Source organism: Callithrix jacchus, chromosome X (genome assembly GCF_049354715.1).
Source record: "Callithrix jacchus isolate 240 chromosome X, calJac240_pri, whole genome shotgun sequence".
NCBI classification, from domain to species: domain Eukaryota; kingdom Metazoa; phylum Chordata; class Mammalia; order Primates; family Cebidae; genus Callithrix; species Callithrix jacchus.
In genome coordinates, this window is record NC_133524.1 from 84,119,772 (window position 1) to 84,140,221 (window position 20,450).

Genomic DNA, 20,450 nt, shown 5'->3' on the forward strand with positions numbered 1-20,450 from the left:
TGGCTATATTAATTAGCTTTATTTAATTATCACACATTGTGTGTGTCTGTGTATACATATATATGTGTGTATATATGTGTGTACACATATATAATATATAATAGGATCACTTTATATTCCATAAGTATATATTATAATTTGTCAATTTATAATAAAAATTTTAACAATTAAAAAGTAAAAATGATTAAAAGAGAATGGAAAAGGCCACTTTGAATTCAATGTCGTAAGCCTTGTTTTGAGGCTTCTTTGATAAATTAATAATTGCAAGAAAAATGTTTCGTAGCTCATAAGTTTGGTTTGGAAGGCTTCTCCTAAAAAGGATTTAGAGATAGTGAGTCATAGGTGAACACGGATAGGAGAAAAGTTTAAAAGAGTTTCTAACTTTGGGATATGGAATCAGATAGGGAGTACCGAGAATGTTTCCTTTCCTGAGTTCCATTTATAATTTAAGTTTCCAGGTTAGGTTTTATCCTTGTGTAATTCTGGTAACAGTGCATTTTGTGGCTATCTTTATCAGAAACACTGGTGGCTAATGTTTTCTTTATTTAGGAATTCATTTAATTGTGATGCTCACTTGAGTGTTGTATGAGACCTGACCTATCTGGAAATGCATTCCATTGCTTGTGCTGCCTTTGTGCTTCGTTGTTATCAGTTTTAGATCAACCATTATAATTGAAATCAGGAGACGACCCTCAAATAAATCAACACTGCTTCTTCCTTCTAGTTCCCATTAAAATTGGACTTTGTTAAAATTAAAAACTACTCTGCGAAGCACACTGTTAAGAAAATGAAAAGAAGCCATGGAATGTGAGAAAATCTTTGTCTTAAAAATATGTGTTTTGAGTATTTGTATTACCGCCACTGTTATTTTGAGGAATAAGGTTTAGGGAGCTTTTTAATATACTTCCTATAGATTTACTGATGTTCTTTTTCTGTTGTCATAAGGGAAGCAAGGAAAAGTGAAGTGATTAGAAAGAGAAAAAACCAGGACATTATTAATACTTAATACTTGTGTGCAGGACCAAAATAAATGCTGTCCACCTTAGAATTTCTGTAGTTTGTGATAATTTAGAAAAATTATAGTGAAGGATGTGTTAGAACATCTATTGAAGATTACTGCTTTCTGGCTCTGTCCAAGATGAAACAAGATTACTGTAGAGGTAATGGTTTATAATAAGTGCTATGGTTGACTCATAGTCACATTTATATCCATAAAGCTAGACTAACTTTTAGTAGACTCTGCTCAAAAACCTTTTGTCCTACAAATTCGAGCCTATCAAGGGATAAGTAGACAATTATTTTAATGTTATCTTTTACATGATGGCATATCTGTGGTTAGCACAAGTTGGATGTGGGTAATAACTGAGAGATATTCTTTCAGGTGTTTCAAATGTGTGAAAATTATTTCAACTTGCATAAGAAAACAAATGAAATTCCTGAAACAACTCAACAATGTTCTTATTTATTTTTAAACTGGAAAATAGGTTGACAGTTTGATGGGGGAGTTATTATTTATTGACGAAGACTTTAAAGCATTAATTATAAATTAATATAAGCATTCATTTTAGAGATTTATATCTAAAAGGGTATAACATATTCCAAGTCTTGTTGTCTTCTATAGTTCTAAAGCTTAGCGAATCTACAGCAGGCCTTACCAGCAGGATGGTCTCTTAAATCTCTTAATGAAATTGTAAAGCTGTAAACTATCAACACATCGATACATTAATGTTATGATGTTACAAAATGGTTATGATGATTAAGAAGAAAGTTCTTATTTTTGAAATGCAATTGTGTTTGGCTTAAAGATTTAGGTTGGTTTTTATGGGTAAAGAAGATCACATAAATATTTTGGGAGTGAAGGCAAGATAAAAGCATATTTATAATTAAATATGTGGATATAGGAAGATTTTAAAAATTATTAAATAATTTAAAATATCACAGGTACTACTAATAACACAAAGAAACATTAGAATATAATAAAAATTATTTTTTAAGAAAACTAAGAATAAATTTAGATACTTTTTAACAAACCATTTCAGATAATAATGTAACAAGTTTAATATGCACTGTCTCTTTTAGGACTGGATCTGCCATTTATGATGATGCCTCATCCCCTACTTCCAGTCAGCTTACCTCCTGCATCAGTTGCCATGGCAATGAATCAGATGAACCATCTCAATACTATTGCCAACATGGCTGCTGCAGCACAGATTCACAGTCCACTCTCCAGAGCTGGTACCTCTGTTATAAAGGTAAGAATCATGCTTTAGAAAAGGACAAAGGTATCAGTTACATGCAAATTTTGATAAAATATTAATCCCACTGGATCTTTAGTAGTAACACAGATTATTGATTCAGTTGGTTAGCATACAGTATTGATGGGTTTAGTTTGTGACTAGGCCTGCCAGAATTGTTGTTTGTTTGTTTGTTTTCATTTCCTGGCCACAGGGCTCACTTTTAACTCTGTTTCCTGACTTGCAGTCATGTGCACAGTGTGTGGGAGGCATGGGCAGATTAATGACACAGTAGAAGAGTGTGCAAAAACCATTTCCATTGCTGGGGTGAAACAAAGTAAACACTGTGCATCTTCTTGGAGTTTGAGAGACAGTTATGAGCTATGATATACCATGCAGGACTTACAGATTCGGGTTCCAATTCTGATTTGTAACTTAGCTAAATCAACTTAAGCATGACAGTTAGCCCTCCTGAATATGTTTTCTCAACTATAAAATGAAGGTCATAGTTAATAATCAATGCTGCTTATTTCATGGGCAGTCTGGAGACAATATGAGTAAAATATACGTTAAAACATTAACAATATTTATGGTAACTTATTGCATTAATATAATGTTAGAATACTATTATTTGAAGTTTATGGGCATGGGACAATGAAACACAAAGGATATTTTGTAGCTACCCCTTCTTTTTCCTTTTAGTTTGGCATATAGCTTTTCCTCTCTCTTTCCAATTATCATATGCACTAGGCTTTTGAATAGTTTTTCTTCTTGTGAGGAGGTAATATATGTGTATATAAGATCCCAAGATTTTAGTTAATCACAGAAATCCATTGATTCCCTCCTTTATTCCTTCACTTACTCAACAAATATTATACCCTTAATAAATACATGTCAGGATATTGAGCAATATGGGAAATTTATAAGGAAGATATACTCCTTGACTTCCAGGAGCTCCCAAACATAAATGTGAGACAAACAAGTACCCAGTTATCTTATGCTAACAAGACAGCCTATGGTGGAAAACATAAGACAACCACCAAGTATTACAGGAATTTACAGGAAGGAGTGATTATACCTACCTTTAAGAAGAGAGGAGACAGAGATCTGGGAAGGCATTGCATAGTTGATGGACTTCAGCTGAGCCTGGGAAAGCATTATATAGCTGATGGATAGCAACTGAGCCTTGCAATATTGATATGGCTGTAATAGATAGACATGGAGGTGAAAGAAGTGAAGGCAGAGGAAATGTGATGTTTTGGACACACTTGTTTCATTTTAAAATTAGCTTGTAATATGGGAGCCTTCTAAAGTGCTGAAGAAAGTTTAAAGCATAACCTTTTAAAGAAAGGAAAAGAAAAATTGATCATTTTTATAAAGCTTCGTATATATTTATATCACCAAGTGGATGTCTGCTTCCTAGAAAGACTGGCTGCAGACTTCATCACTACACAAATATCCAGGCAACAAAACTGCACTTGTACCCTTGAATCCATAGAAAAATTAAAGGGTAAAAATAAAGCTTGTGGTTGATAATGGGTTAGTCTATCATAACTAATGAGAGGTCTGTTATTTAAATATTTGACTGAAATGTAAACTTGGATTTAGAGTTGTCTTTGAGAAGAAAATCTCACATGAAATGTGGGATAAGTTTCCCATGATTTTGAAACTGGATGGCTATTAAGAAAATATGACAACACAAATCATGAAATTATATTAAAAAGCAAACCTGGAAGCAGTGGTGGTGTTATGTGCCTGTAGTCCCAGCTACTTAGGAGCATAAGAAGAGGTAGATCACTTGAACCCAGGGGTTCAAGATCAGCCTGGACAACATTGTGGACCCCTTCTCTAAAACAAACAAACAAAAGCATTTCAAAGTAATGGTATTGTCATACTGGTTTTGAAATGATGGAAGAGTACTCTCAATAGATGCATGCTTATGACTCTTCAAAAGTACATTGGTTGGCTTTCATAAGTATCCCAAGGAATTAGCTTTATTTTGTTTGAATGTTTGAGACTGGTTAGCTTTGTGAATAATTTGAGTCAACAGGCACTTGGAAATGTGGTTCATAGTTATGGTGCTGGAAATGGAAATTGTAATTTTCTTAATCCAAATATTGTTTTATTTTTTACCTTTTACAGCAATAGAACTAAAATTTTGTTTACGGCTTATTAGTTTATTTCATATGCAACCTTTTAAAAAAGAAAGTTGGATTTGTCACAAACAATTTTACACAACTTTTTAAAAGGTTACGTTAGATAACATGCTTGTTTATGCCCTGACAAATACACAACTACACAGAAACCATTTTATGCTAAAGAGAAATTAGATCTACTTTCATGCAGTTATTTTGACTAATGTAAGTTAGTAGAGATATATTTAATTAAAACACTCTTTGATAAAAATTTCTGTTTCTATACAAATCTTTCAGAAATACATTTTGTCATATGCATAGATTGCATGGTGGTGAAAAAATGGTCTTTTTGGATATCTGTCACTCAAATAATGTACATTGTACCCAGTAAGTAATCTCTCATCATGCGCCCTATTTCATCCTTCACCTTTTCATTGTCTATCATTCCCATTCTACATTCCTGTGTACATGTTATTTAGTTCCCACTTATAAGTGAGAACATATGGTATTTTTCTTTCTGTGCCTGACTTGTTACACTTCAGATAATGGCCTCCATTTTCATCCATATTTCTGCAAAAGACATATTTCATTCTTTCTTATGGATAAATAGTATTCCATTTATACTTTTATTTATATAGCACATTTTGGATTAGTATTCCATTATATATATATTCCAAATAGTATTCCTGTATATATATGTCATATATATACATATGTATATCTTGCACCTATGTATATATAGGATTACTATTTGGAATATATATGAATGCTACGATCAGAAAAAGTACAAGATATATATATGCATAAATATATCTTGCATACATATATCTTATATATATGTATCTTAAATTTTTTTATCATATCATTTGTTGATATACACTTAGATTGATTCCATATCTTTGCTGTTGTGAATAGTACTGCAATAAACATGTGAGTACAGATATCTTTGTGATACAGTGAGTTATTTTCCTTTGGGTAGATACCCAAACATTTGTTATTTTTTGTCTTTTCAAAATCCTCAGAAACATTTGTTTTTTTTCTCTTTTAAAAAATAGCCATTCCTACTGGTGTGAAATCCCATTGTGATTTTAATTCACATTTCTCTGATGATTAGTGATGTTGAGCATTTTCATATGCCTGTTAGCCATTTGTATGTCTATTCATGTCCTTTGCCCACTTTGTATTGGGATTATTTGGAGTTTTCTTTTTGAGTTGTTTGAGTTCCTTCTAAATTCTGGCTACAAATCCCTTGTCACGTGCATTATCTCCCATTCTGTAGATTGTCTGTTCAGTCTTATTATTATTTCTTTTGCTGTGCAGAAGATTTTTGGCTTAATTAAGTCCTATTTGTCTATTTTTGTTTTTGTTGCCTGTGCTTTTTAGTCTTATTCATAAATACTTTGCCTAGACCAATGTCCAGGAGAATTTTCCTTTGTTATTTTTATGATACTTCAATGGTTTCATGTCTTGCAAAAGTATTTAATCCATCCTTAGTTGATTTTTGCATATGGTGAAAGATAAGGGTCCAATTTCATTCTTCTGTATATGGCAATCAAATTTTCCCAGCACCATTTATTGAAAAGGGTGTAATTTCCCCTTTTGATTTTATTCTTGTTGATTTTATCACAAAAAAAGTTGGCTTTGAGTACATGGCTTTATTTCTGTGTTCCCTATTTTGTTCCCTTGATCTATCTGTCTATTTTTATATCAGTACAATGCTGCTTTGGTTACTGTAGCCTTATAATATAATTTGAAGTCAGGTAATGGATGCCTCCAGCCTTATTCTTTTAGCTTAGTATTTATTTGGCTATTCATGCTCTTTTTTGGTTCCATATTAACTTGATGATAATATTTTCTATTTTTGCGATAAATGATTTTATTAAGGATTGCATTAAATCTGTAGATTGCTTTGAGTAGTATGATCATTTTAATATTAATTTTTTCAATCCAAGAGCAAGGGATATTTTTCCACTTGTTTTTGACATCTACAATTACCTTCATCAGTGCTTTATAGTTTTTCTTGTAGATATTTTTTACCTCATTGCTAAAATTATTCTTAGCTATTTCAGTTTTTACTAGCTGTTGTCAATGAGATTGTCTTCTTTATTTGATCCTCTGACGGAGCATAATTGGTATGTTGAAATGCCATCAATTTGTGTAACTTTATATTTGGATCTTCAAACTTTACTAAATTAATTTCTCAAATTGAAAAGGTATTTGGTGGAGACTGAAGTTTTCTAGCTGTAGAACATATTATCAGTGAACTGGGAAAATTTGACTTCCTTTTTTCAATTTGGATGACTTTTATTTCTTTCTTTTTCATGATTGCTCTGTCTGGGTGAATTAGTTAGTTCTTAAGCTGCTATGAAGAAATATCCGAGACTGGGTAATTTATTTAAAAAAGATGTTTAGTTGACTCACAGCTCTCCATGGCTGGGGATGCCTCAGGAAACTTATAACTATGGCAGAAGGCACTTCTTCACAGGGCAGCAGGAGAGAGAATGACTGCCAACAGGGGTAATGCCAGACAATTATAAAACTATCAGATCTCATGAGACTCACTCACTATTAGAATAACAGCATGGGGGAAACCACCCCCATGATTCAATTACCTTCACCTTGTCCTGTCCTTGAAATGTGGGGATTATAACAATTCAAGGTGTGAATTGGGTGGGGACACAGAGGCAAACCATATCATTCCACCCCTGGCCCCTCCAAAATCTCATGTCCTCACATTTCCAAACAGAATTGTGCTCTTTCAATGGTCCCCCAAAGTCTTAACTAATCCCAGCACTAACCCAAAAGTCCAAGTTTGAAGTTTCATCTAAGAAGAGACTCAAGACAAGTCTCTTTTGCCTATGAGACTATAAAATCAAAAGCAAGTTATTACTTCCTAAAATACAGTGGGGTACAGGCATTGGTTAAATATACCATTCCAAATGGGAGAAATTTGGCCAAAACGAAGGAGTCACAGACCCCATGCAAGCCCATAATCCAATGTAGTCATTACACCTTAATGTTCCCAAATAATATTCTTTGACTCCATGTCTCACATCCAGGTCATGCTTATGTAAAAGGTGGCCTCCCATGGTCTTGGTCAGCTCTGCATCTGTGGCTTTGCGGGGTAGAGCCTCCCTCCTGCCTGCTTTCACAGGATGGTGTTGAGTGTCTGTGGCTTTTCCAGGTGCATGGTGAAAGCTGTTAGTGAATCTAACATTCCATGGTCTGGAGGACAATGGCCCTCTTCTTACAGTTCCACTATGCAGTACCCCAGTGGGGACTCTGCATAGGGGCTCACACCCCACATTTTTCTTTAGCACTGCCCTAGCAGAGGTTCTCCTTGTGGGCTATGTCCCTGCAGCAACCTTCTGCCTGGATGTCCAATAGTTTCCATACATCCTCTGAAATCTAGGCAGAGGTTCCTGAACCTCAGTTCTTGTCTTCTGCACACCTGCAGGCCCAATACCACATGGAAGCCACCAAGGCTTGGGGCTTGCACCCTCTGAAACAATAACCAGAGCTGTATGTTGGCCCCTTATAGCCACAGCTGGAGCAGCTAGGACAATGGACACAAATTCCCTAGGCTGCACACAGCAGGGGAGTTCTAAACCCTGCCCAGAAAACCATTTCTCCCTCCTAGGCCTCCAAGCCTGTGATGGGAAGATCTCTTACATGCCCTGGAGGCATTTTCCCCTTTGTCTTGCTGATTAGCATTTGACTCCTCATTGCTTATGCACATTTATGCAGATGGCTTGAATTCTTTCCAGAAAATGGGAGTTTTTCTATTGCATCATCAGGCTTCAGATTTTCCAAAGTTTTGTGCTCTGATTTCTCTTGAATACTTTACCACTTACAAATTTCTCCCAACCGATACCCTAAATCATCTCTCTCAAGTTCAAAGTTCCACAGATCTCTAAGGTAGAGACAAAATACTGCCAATCTCTTTGATAAGCTTAAGAAGAGTCACCTTTATTCCAGTTCCCAACAAGTTTTTCATCTCTATCTGAGACCACCTCAGCCTGGACTCCATTGTCCATGTCACTATCACCATTTTGGTCAAACCCATTAAATGAGTGTCTAGAGAGTTCCAAACTTTATCACATCTTCCTGACTTCTTCTAAGCCCTCCAAACTTCGATCTCTGACTGTTACCCATCCAGTTCCAAAGTTGTTTTCACATGTTTGGGTATGTTTACAGCACTCTCCCACTATCTCGTTACAATTTACTGTATTAATTCATTGCCATGATGCTATGAGACTAAGTAATTTATAAAGAAAAGAGGTTTAATTGACTCGCAGTTCTACATGACTGGAGAAGCCACAGGAAACATACAATCATGGCAGCAGGTACCTCTTCACAGGGTAGCAGGAGAGAGAATGAATGCAAGAAATGGAAATGCCTGACGGTTAAAAAATTTCAGATATCCTACGACTCACTCACTATCACGAGAACAGCATGGGGGAAACCACCCCCATGATTCAGTTACCTCCTACTGGTCCTGCCCTTGACAATTGGAAATTATTACAATTCAAGGTGAGATTTCAGTGGGGACCCACAGAACCAAACCTTATCACTGGGACTTCCAGTATTGTGTTGAATCAGACTGGTGAGAATAGGCATCTTTTCCTTGTTCCAGTTCTTAGAATATTTTCAACTTTTCTCCATTCAGTATGATATTGACTGTGGGTTTGTCATAATGGTTCTTATTGTTTTGAGGTATTTTCCTTTTATGCCTCCAAAGTTCATTTAGCTCTTTTATCATGAAGGGATTTAAATTTTATTAAACATATTTTCTGCATATGTTGAGATTTTTATATGATTTTTGTTTTTAATTCAGATTGTGTAATGTATAACATTCATTTATTTATTTAAAGATGGCGTTTTGCTCCCTCACCCAAGCTGGGGGGCAATGGTGCAATTATAACTCACTGCAGCTGCAAACTCCTGGGCTCAAGTGATTCTCCCACCTCTGCCTCTGGAGAAACTGGGCCTACCAGCATGTTCTACCAAGACTGGCTAATCTAGTTTTTTAAAAAGTTTTTGTATAGGTGGATGTCTTATTATGTTGCTTAAGCTGGCCTTTAATTCCTGACCTCAAGCCCTTCTTTCAGTTTGGCATCCCAAATTTCTGGGATTGTCACATTTATTGATTTATATATGTAGATTCATGTTTATATCCCTAGTATGGAACACATTTGGTGGTTGTGTATTATCTTTTTCATGTGTTGTTGACTTAATTCATCAGTATTTTGCTGAAGATATTTGCATCTATACTTTTCAAGGATATTGGCCTGTAGTTTCCTTTTATTGTTGTGTTGTCCTCTGGTTTTGGTATCAGGATGTTACTGGCCTCACAGAATTATTTAGGGAGTATTTTCCCCTCCTCAGCTTTTTGTAACAATTTCAGGATGATTGGCGTTAGTTCTGTCTATGTTTCATAGAATTTGGCTGTGAATTCACTTGATGTTAGGCTTTGTTTGATGATTATTTGTATTAATGATTCTATCTTGCTACTCATTTTTGTTATTTTCAGGTTTTATATTTCTTCCTGGTTAAATCCTGAGAGAATGTAAGTTTCTAGGGATTCATCCATTTCTTCTAGGTTTTCAAGTATGTGAGCTTCTACTTGTTCATAGTAGTCTCTGGAGATCTTTTCTTTTTCTGTAGAATCAATTGTAATGTTTCCTTTTTTATTTCTGATTTTCCAAGATTGTATCTTTGAGGTAAGTAGTTTGAATTAATTGATTTTTAATAAGCAATTAATTTTATAGCCTCATAGGTGGAAAAGGCATGCTCTGTCTCACATGAGACTTTGGACTTATGAGATAATGTTGAAACAAGCCAACACTTTGGAGGACTGTTTGAAAGTCATGATTGTAGTTTGCAATGTGAAAAGGACACGAGCTTTGCAGGGTTCAAGGGTGGAACGATATAGTTTGGATATTTGTCCCTGCTCAAATCTCATATTGAAATGTAATTCCCAATGTTGCAGATAGGACCTGATGGGAGGTGTTAGGAGTATGGGGCCAAATCCCTTGTGAATGTCTTGGGCCATCCCCTTGATGATAAGTGAACTCTCACTCTGAATTCACATGAAATCTGTTTATTCAAAAGTGTGTTGCACCTACTTCCCCACCCTTCTTCCTGCTCTAGCCATGTGATATGCCTGCTCCTGCTTCACCTTCCATGAGTAAATGCTTCCTGGGACCTCCCCCAGAAGCAGATACACGTGCTGTGCTTCTTGTGCACCCTGCAGAATCATAAGCCCATTACATCTCTTTTTTAAATAGATTACCCAGTATCAGGTATTCATTTATAGCAGTGTAAGAACTCCCTAACACATCCTTTTTGCCATATTATTTTTTTCTTTTTCTTTTTTTTTGCAAACAACTTTTATTTTTTATTGCATTTTAGATTTTGGGGTACATGTGAAAAACATGCAAGATTGTTGCATAGGTACGCACATGGCAGTGTGATTTTCTGCCTTCCTCCCCATCACCTATATCTGGCATTTCCCCCCATGCTATCTCTCCCCAACTCTCCACACCCCTCTGTCCCTCCCCTGTTTCCCCCTGACAGACCCCAGTGTGTGATGCTCCCCTCCCTGTGTCCATGTGTTCTTATTTTTCATCACCCCCCTATGAGTGAGAACATGCAGTGTTTGATTTTCTGTTCTTGTGTCAGCTTGCTGAGAATGATGGTTTCCAGGTTCATCCATGTCCTTACAAAGGACACAAACTCATCGTTTTTGATGGCTGCATAATATTTCATGGTGTATATGTGCCACATTTTCCCTGTCACGTCTATCATCAATGGGCATTTGGGTTGGTTCCAGGTCTTTGCTATTGAAAACTGTGCTGCAATGAACATTCGTGTGCATGCATCCTTATAGTAGAATGATTTATAATCCTTTGGATATATACCCAGTAATGGGATTGCTGGGTCAAATGGAATTTCTATTTCTAGGTCCTTGAGGAATAGCCACACTGTCTTCCACAATGGTTGGACTAATTTACACTCCCACCAATGGTGTAAAAGTGTTCCTATTTCTCCACATCCTTTCCAGCATCTGTTGTCTCCAGATTTTTTAATGATTGCCATTCTAACTGGCGTGAGAAGGTATCTCTAAGTAGTTTTGATTTGCATTTCTCTAATGACCAGTGATTATGAGCATTTTTTCACATGTTTGTTGGCCTCCTGTATGTCTTCTTTTGTAAAGTGTCTGTTCATATCCTTTGCCCATTTTTGAATGGGCTTGTTTGTTTTTTCTTGTACATCTGTTTTAGTTCTTTGTAGATTGTGGATATCAGCCCATTGTCAGATAGGTAGATTGAGAAATTTTTTTCCCATTCTGTTGGTTGCTGATTCACTCTAATGACTGTTTCTTTTGCCGTGCAGAAGCTGTGGAGTTTGATTAGGTCCCATTTGTCTCTTTTGGCTTTTGTTCCCAATGGTTTTGGTGTTTTGGTCATGAAGTCCTTGCCTAGTCCTATGTCCTGAATGGTTTTGCCTAGATTTTCTTCTAGGGTTTTTATGGTGCCCGGTCTTATGTTTAAGTCTTTAATCCATCTGGAGTTAATTTTGGTGGAAGGTGTCAGGAAGGGGTCCAGTTTATGCTTTCTGCACATGGCTAGTCCGTTTTCCCAACACCATTTATTAAACAGTGAATCCTTTCCCCATTGCTTGTTTTTGTCAGGTTTGTCAAAGATTAGATGGTGATAGACATGTTGTATTGCCTCTGAGGCCTCTGTTCTGTTCCATTGGTCTGTATCTCTGTTTTGGTACCAGTACCATGCTGTTTGGATTACGGTAGCCTTGTACTATAGTTTGACGTCCAGTAGTGTGATGCCTCCCGCTTTGTTTGTTTTGCTTAGAATTGACTTGGCCATGAGGGCTCTCTTTTGGTTCCATAGAAAGATGGTTTTTTCCAGTTCTATGAAGAAGGTTATTGTTAGCTTGATGGGGATAATGTTGAATCTGTAAATTACTTTGGGCAGTATGGCCATTTTCACAATATTGATTCTTACTAACCATGAACATGTAATGTTTCTCCATCTGTTTGTGTCCTCTGTTATTTTGTTGAGCAGTGTTTTGTAGTTCTCCTTGAAGAGGTCCTTTACGTTCCTTGTTAGTTGTATTCCTAGGTATTTTATTCTCTTTGTAGCAATTGTGAATGGCAGTTTATTCTTGATTTGGCTCTCTTTAAGTCTGTTATTGGTGTATAGGAATGCTTGTGATTTATGCACATTGATTTTGTATCATGAGACGTTGCTGAAGTTGCTTATCAGTTTCAGCAGATTTTGGGCTGAGACAATGGGGTCTTCTAGATGTACAATCATGTCGCCTGCAAATAGACAATTGGACTTCCTCCATTCCTGTTTGAATACCTTTTATTTCTTTTTTTGCCTGGTTGCTTTGGCTAGAACTTTCAATACTATATTGAATAGGAGTGGTGAGAGAGGGCATCCTTGTCTAGTGCCAGATATCAAAGGGAATGCTTGCAGGTTTTTGCCTATACAGCATGATATTAGCTGTTGGTTTGTCATAAATAGCTTTTATTATTTTGAGATACTTTCTGTCAATATCTAGTTTATTGAGGGTTTTTTAGCTTGAAGGCTGTTGAATTTTGTCAAAGGCCTTCTCTGCATCTATGGAAATAATCATGTGTATTTTGTCTTTGGTTCTGTTTATGTGGTGAATTACATTCATAGACTTGCATGTTTTGAACCAGGCTTGCATCACAGGGATGAAGCCTACTTGATCATGGTGGAAAAGATTTTTGATGTGCTGTTGCAATCGGCTTGCCAGTATTTTATTGAAGATTTTTGGATCTATGTTCATCATGGATATTGGCCTGAAGTTTTCTTTTCTTGCTGAGTCTCTGCCTGGTTTTGGTATCAGGATGATGTTGGTGTCATAAAATGATTTGGGAAGGATTCCCTCTTTTTGGATTTTTTTAGAATAGGTTCAAAAGGTATGGTACCAGCTCCTCTTTGTATGTCTGGTAGAATTCGGCTATGAACTCATCTGGACCTGGGCTTTTTTTTGGGTGTTAAGCTCTAAATTGCTGCCTCAACTTCAGACCTTGTTATTGGTCTATACAGAGTTTTGACTTCTTCCTGGTTTAGGCTTGGGAGGATGCAAGTGTCCAGGAATTTATCGATTTCTTCCAGGTTTTCTAGTTTATGTGCATAAAGTTGTTTGTAATAAACTCTGATAATGGTTTTCATTTCTGTAGAATCTGTGGTGACATCGCTTTATCATTTTTTATTGCATATGTTTGATTATTCTGTGTTTTCTTTTTTATTAATCTGGCTAGTGGTCTATTTTGCTGATCTTTTCAAAAAACTAGTTCCTGGATTTATTGATTTTTTTGAAGGGGTTTTTGTGTCTCTGTCTCCTTCAGTTCTGCTCTGATCTTAGTTATTTCTTGTCTTCTGCTAGCTTTTGAGTTTTTTTGATCTTGCTCCTCCAGCTCTTTCAATTTTGATGACAGGGTGTCAATCTTAGATCTCTTCTTTCTTCTTATGTGGGCATTTATTGCTATATATTTTCCTCTAGAGACTGCTTTAAATGTGTCCCAGAGATTCTGGTATGTTGTGTCTTCATTCTCGTTGGTTTCAAAGAACTTCTTTATTTCTGCATTCTTTTCATTGTTTATCCAGTCAACATTCAAGAGCCAGTTGTTCTGTTTCCATGAAGCTGTGCAATTCTGAGTTAGTTTGTGAGTTCTGAGTCCTAGCTTGATTTCTCTGTGATCTGAGAGACTGTTTGTTATGATTTCCATTCTTTTGCATTTGCTGAGCAGTGATTTATGTTCAATTATGTGGTCAATTTTAGAGTAGGTGTGATGTGGTGCTGAGAAGAATGTATATTCTGTGGATTTGGGGTGGAGAGTTCTGTAAATGTCTATCAGGTTTGCTTAATCCAGGTCTGAGTTTAAGTCCTGGATATCCCTGTTAATTTTCTGTTTCATTGATCTGTCTAATATTTACAATGGGGTGTTAAACTCTCCGACTATTATTGTGTGGGAGTCTAAGTCTTTTTGTAAGTCATTAAGAACTTACCTTATGTATCTGGGTGCTCCTGTATTGGGTGCATATATATTTAGGATCGTTAGCTCTTCTTGTTGCATTGATCCTTTTACCATTATGTAATGTCCTTCTTTGTCTCTTTTGATCTTTGTTGGTTTAAAGTCTATTTTATCAGAGATGAGAATTGAAACCCCTGCTTTTCTTTTTCTCTCCATTTGCATGGTAAATCTTCCTTCATCTTTTTATTGTGAGTCTTTGTGCATCCTTGCATGTAAGATGGGTTTCCTGGATACAGCATACCGATGGGTTTTGGTTTTTATCCAATTTGCCAGTCTGTGTCTTTTGATTGGGGCATTTAGCCCATTTACATTTAGGGTTAATATTGTTATTTGTGAATTTGATTCTGCCATTTTGATGCTAGCTGGCTGTTTTGCCCATTAGTTGATGCAGATTCTTCATTGTGTTGATGCTCTTTACCATTTGGTATGTTTTTGGAGTGGCTGGTACTGGTTGTTCCTTTCTATGTTTAGTGCCTCTTTCAGGAGCTCTTGTAAAGCAGGCCTCGTGGTGACAAAATCTCTGAGTACTTGCTTGTTCACAAACAATCTTATTTTTCCTTCCCTTATGAAGCTTAGTTTGGCTGGGTATGAAATTCTTGGTTGAAAGTTCTTTTCTTTAAGGATGTTGAATATTGGTTCCCACTCTCTTCTGGCTTGTAGGGTTTCTGCTGAGAGATCTGCTGTGTGTCTGATGAGCTTCTCTTTGTGGGTCACAAGACCTTTCTCTCTGGCTTCCCTTAGCATTTTCTCCTTCATTTCAACTCTGGTGAATCTGATGATTATGTGCCTTGGGGTTGCTCTTCTTAAGGAATATCTCTGTGGTATTCTCTGTATTTCCTGGACTTGAATATTGGCCTGCCTTGCTAGGTTGAAGAAATTTTCCTGGATAATATCCTGGAGAGTATTTTCCAGGTTGGATTCATTCTCTCCATCACATTCAGGTACACCTATCAAACGTAGATTATGTCTTTTCACATAGTCCAATATTTCTTTCAGACTTTGTTCATCCCTTTTTACCCTTTTTTCTCTAATCTTGAATTCTCGTTTTATTTCACTGAGTTGATCTTTGACCTCTGATATCCTTTCTTCGGCTTGGTGAATTCGGCTGTTGAAACTTTTGTATGCTTCGCAAAGTTCTCTTGTTGTGTTTTTCACCTCCATGAATTCACTTATATTACTCTCTAAGTTGTCTATTCTCATTAGCATTTCATCAAATCTTTTTTCAACGTTCTTAGTTTCTTTGCCTTGTGTTAGAACATGTTATTTTATCTCATAGAAGTTTCTTCTTACCCACCTTCTGAAGCCTGTTTCTGTCAGTTCATCTCACTCATTCTCCATCCAGCCTTTTTACCTTGCTGGTGTGAGGTTGTGATCCCTTGTAGGAGGAGAAGTGTTCTGGTTTCAGGTGTTTTCATCCTTTTTTGCACTGGCTTCTTTCCATCTTTGTGGATTTGTCCACCTTTCATCTTTATAGTTGTTGACTTTCAGATTGGTTCTCTGAGTGGACATCCAGCTTGTTGATGATGAAGTTATTTCTTTTTGTTTCTTAGTTTTTCTTCTAACAGTCTGGCCCCTCTGCTGTAGGACTGCTGAGTTCCACTCCAGGCCCTGCTTGCCTGGGGATCACCTGCAGTGGTGGCTGCAGAACAGTAAGGGTTGCTGCCAGTTTCCTCTTCTGCTCTCTTTGTCCCAGAAGGATACCCACCAGATGTCAGTCTGAGCTCTCTGTTATGATGTGACTCTTTGGATATATGGGGGTCAGGGAGCTGTTTGAGGGGTAGTCTTTTCTTTATAAGAGCTCAAGTGCTGAGCTGTGAGCTCTGTTGTTCATTCAGAGCTGCTGGTCAGGTACGTTTAAGTCTGCTGCAGCAGAACTTATAAACCCCCCTTCCCTACCCATGTGCTCTGTCCCAGGGATTTATGGCTTTATTTATGAGTTTCTCTTGTGCTGCTGCCTTTTTTTCAGGGCTGCTCTGCCCAGAGTGGAGGCAGCCTAGTCACCGTCTGCTTGCAGAGGCTTTGCTGAGCTGCTGTGAGCTCCGCCCAGCTGCCGTGTGAACTTCCCTGCAGTCCTGTTTATATGGGTGCTGCCTCGGCAGTGGCAGCCCACCTGTATAATGGCGGACCCTCTCTGTAATGGCAGGCTGCTTCTGCCATGGAGGATTGCCTCAGCAATGGCAAACTATCTCTGTAGTGGTGGACTGCCTTGAAAATGGTGGATGCCCCTCCACCACAGAGCCAGAATGTCCCAGCTACAGCTGTTCTTGCTGTGAAACTCTCAATCCAGAGCATTTCCAATTGCTGTTTTTTTGCGGGGGTGGGACCAGCCAAGCCTGATCACCTGGCTCCCTGCCTAAGAGCCTTTTTTTTTTTTTTAAGTTGACTGGTTGACTGTCTCCCAGGTCTTCTATCGTCTGTTGAAAAGGTGCTGGGATCTCTGTGATTTCCTGTATGGTGACCCACTGTGCTGACTGAAACAGCCATGCTGAGATTCATGGTGCTTTTTTGCCCAGGTATCTTCTGGCCTGGCTCCCTATTTTGGTCCTATTTTTAATCAGATGAGTTGGTGACTCTGCCTTCCCAGAGCTCCAATCACCAGCTAAAACAGCACCCAGACCCATGAATTTTGTATGGAGAACCGCTGTGCCAGGGTGCCGACCAAACAGCCACACCAGCCAAACCAGCTGTGCTGCTGACCCATGGGGCTCCTCCATCTGGGAATCTTCTGGTCTGTGGGCAATAAAAATCCATCTGGAAATGCCACGTCCACTCACCCTCCGCGCTTTTGCTGGGAGCTGCAATCCTGCACTTCTCATAATTGGCCATCTTGGATCCCTCCCCTTGCCATATTATTTTTATATTCCTGGGTTAAAAAAAACCCCTGGGTTTAAAAAAAGCAAGCTGTGATATTTAAACATGTATTCAATGTCCTTCTAAACATATGCCACTCTTCTTTAGCTTGGTTTGTGTTAAGCTGATGCCTGTGCTAATGCTCATCACCAAAGCTTCTAACACTTTGATCACTAATGCCACTGGAAGCTAGTCATCTAGAATGTTCTTTGAATAATAGGATTATATGATGTATAGAATATATCAAGTTAATAAGTGACTGGCTATACCAATCATACTTATTTCTAGCATTTAGCTTTTCTAACCAAAGGTCCTAGGAGCAACTTTTAAAATGTTTCTGCAATTCAATTTTCCTTTCTGCAAAATAGATCTTGCTTTCTTTATACTTTACTTCTATATTTACATATAATATTTGTATATAAATTATAGAGTTTGCATCTGAAAACTGGTTAGGCTAATCTGTAAGCTATATTAACTCTTCATTTTAATTTAAGCCAATCAATTTGTCATTTGTTAACAGGCTTATTTTTTAACAATTAATTGAATCAGATGAAGCCACTGGTATCTGGTTTAAAAAATTTGTTGGTCCATCCATACTTTTTGTTTTCCATTAATTGAACTGCTATTGTGTATGAAGTAGTGCTCAACGTTTACAATTTAAGTGGGAGATAAATATAATGAACAAATAAATAATTATATAATTCTTGATTAAGTATTTAGATAGACAAAAGTGAAACCATATTTACTCTTTTGAAAACATATTAAAGTTTGCTTTTATGCCCCATCAGACCAGGGTTTCTGAGTTATAACAAGAAGTGAAGCTACACATAGCAGTTTATATTTATCTACCTTCTCACTGTGTAAAATTTTAATAATGGGTGATTTGTTAGTGTGTTGTTTTTGTCTCTAATTTTTCTCATTCCTAAAAAGAAAGTTATGGTATGCATGCAACTGAGATTGAGTGCATAGTCACAAAATACATTTATTTTTATATTGTTATAAGCCTCGTTTTGTTTGCTTGAATGCTCAACTATGAACACAGTGCTTAGCATACTTATTCATGAACTTAATATTTGCTTAGTCAGATAATGTTGAATGTTAGGATAAAAGAAAACTCTCTAATTTCTATAATGGACTCATAAATTCAGTGTTTTAGATTTCATTATTTCGGGGCAAGCATCCAATGATGTGCCTAAAACCAGCTCTCCAAAAACAAAACAAAACAAAAGAAAAAGAAAACTGTTATTTATAACATTTACCAATTTTCTTCATGTAAATATTTCTATCATAACTGATTTCAAGTTACCAACAGCTTAACAACTGGCTCACAAAATTAATAAATATTTAACAATTGGCTCTAGCTTGAGCAGGTCTAAGGCAGCACCCTCATTTTAAAGTATTATATTAAATATGAAATGTGTATCACATAAACTCTCCAAGGCAATCTTTTCTTATATCTATTAAGCAAAGCAAAGAAAAACTTTTCCAACCAGTTTACCTTTCAATACCTTCAACAAAGCATAACACATTAACTAAATGTTTGAGAATTCTCTATAAAAGTGAATGAATAAAGTTTGTTTTCCAATTTAATTCATACCACTTTAACAGAGAATGATATTAAATCGGAAGGGAGTTTAGCTTAATTTCATTTGGATCATTTTCTTTGATCAGTGTGTATTATTGGTAAAAAAAAAAATGTTTCATGATTAGAATCTACCACAAGGGAAAATAGACCTGGCTAAATGTTTTTCATTCTAGGTCTCAGAAGTGATATAACTTTTAGAAGCTTAGAGCCCAAAAAGTATATATTTCTTACATAGTTTGATAGATTTCCTTGCCTCCAAGAATTTAAAAAATTAACAATGCATCTTAGATGCATAGAATACATCTACTATAGCAACACTGCCCATAATGGTAGCCATTAGGCATGTGTGGGTATTTTAATTTAAATAAAAATATAAAATTCAAACCTCAGCTACTGAATTAGTCACATTTTAAGTGCTCAATAGCCACATGTTATTTGTGGCTACTGTATTAGACAGCACATGTATAGTATACTTCCATCATTGGAGAAAGTGCCATTGGACAGCACTCCATTAAATAAGGTGGATGGAAGGTCTAGAACCCTCAGTCATTTTGAGAACAAGAAAGAATAATAAAGGTTTAAAAATAGGCAAGTGTCTTGAAATTATCCTTTCAGTTACCCAGAAAGGATAGCTATTGTTGACTTTTGGTTTATTGTACTATTATCTTCACCACTTTCTGTTAGGAAACAGAATTCACTGATTTAGCAAATACTGAATGTGTGCAAAAAACTCTTGTATTTCTTTGTCCAAAACACAGAAAGAAACAGACATAGATAGCCTCTACTCCCAAAAGGATTTGGAGAATTTTATACCATTTCTGGGCGAAACCATCATAAATTGTTAGTTCAATAAGATGCATTTAGAAGCAGATTTCATTAGAGGTAGTATGGCATAATTGCCATCTGCCTGGATTTGAATCCTGGTTTTACCATGCCTTGTTATGTGACCTTAGGCAAATTAATTTACCTACCTGTGTCTCAGATTGCCTCATGGTCCCAATGAAATGGGGATGGTAATTGTACCTACTTCATAGTGTTAACATAGGAGAAGTAAGATAAAGCATGTTAACACACTGAGAGCAATGTTTGACATCTACTAAGTACATAGCATGTATTAGCTAATATTTTATTTATGTTTTACATTCAAGAATCCATATAGAAATAGTGGTAAGTAGAAACTAATATTGTGGCCAAAGCTAGCATGAGATAGAAGTAGCTTCCTCTATATAGGTTCTTCTGCATGTTCTCTTATCAGTAATGAGACAAGCAGAGCCCCCACCATTAAATACACCTACAGTTATCGGCCTACAGCATTCATTCTCCTGTGATAATTGCCTTGAACTGGATACCCCAGAAGAAAGATTATCAGCCTGATGGGGACTAGAGGAGAGTGCCCAATTTAATATCAAATTTGATCTGGTTTGTGTTTAATTTTAAATAACATTTGAATGTTTACATGTCAATTATTTAGTGTAGTTTGCACTATGGGCACCTACAATGCATATGAAAACACCCATACACCTTCCTTTCACCCCTAATGGGGTACATTAGGC

General features: G+C 36.6%; 1 protein-coding gene across 13 annotated transcripts in view; it reads left to right on the forward strand.

Moving 5' to 3' along the window:
* DACH2 (dachshund family transcription factor 2) overlaps positions 1-20,450 on the forward strand; it is a 647,423-nt gene that overhangs the window by 533,552 nt on the left and 93,421 nt on the right. For all 13 annotated transcript variants that reach the window (XM_035288190.3, XM_008989565.4, XM_035288191.3 and 10 more), the window contains one exon: positions 2,080-2,252. In XM_035288190.3, the coding sequence (XP_035144081.1) occupies positions 2,080-2,252 (173 nt within the window). The remainder of the gene's footprint in view (positions 1-2,079; positions 2,253-20,450) is intronic.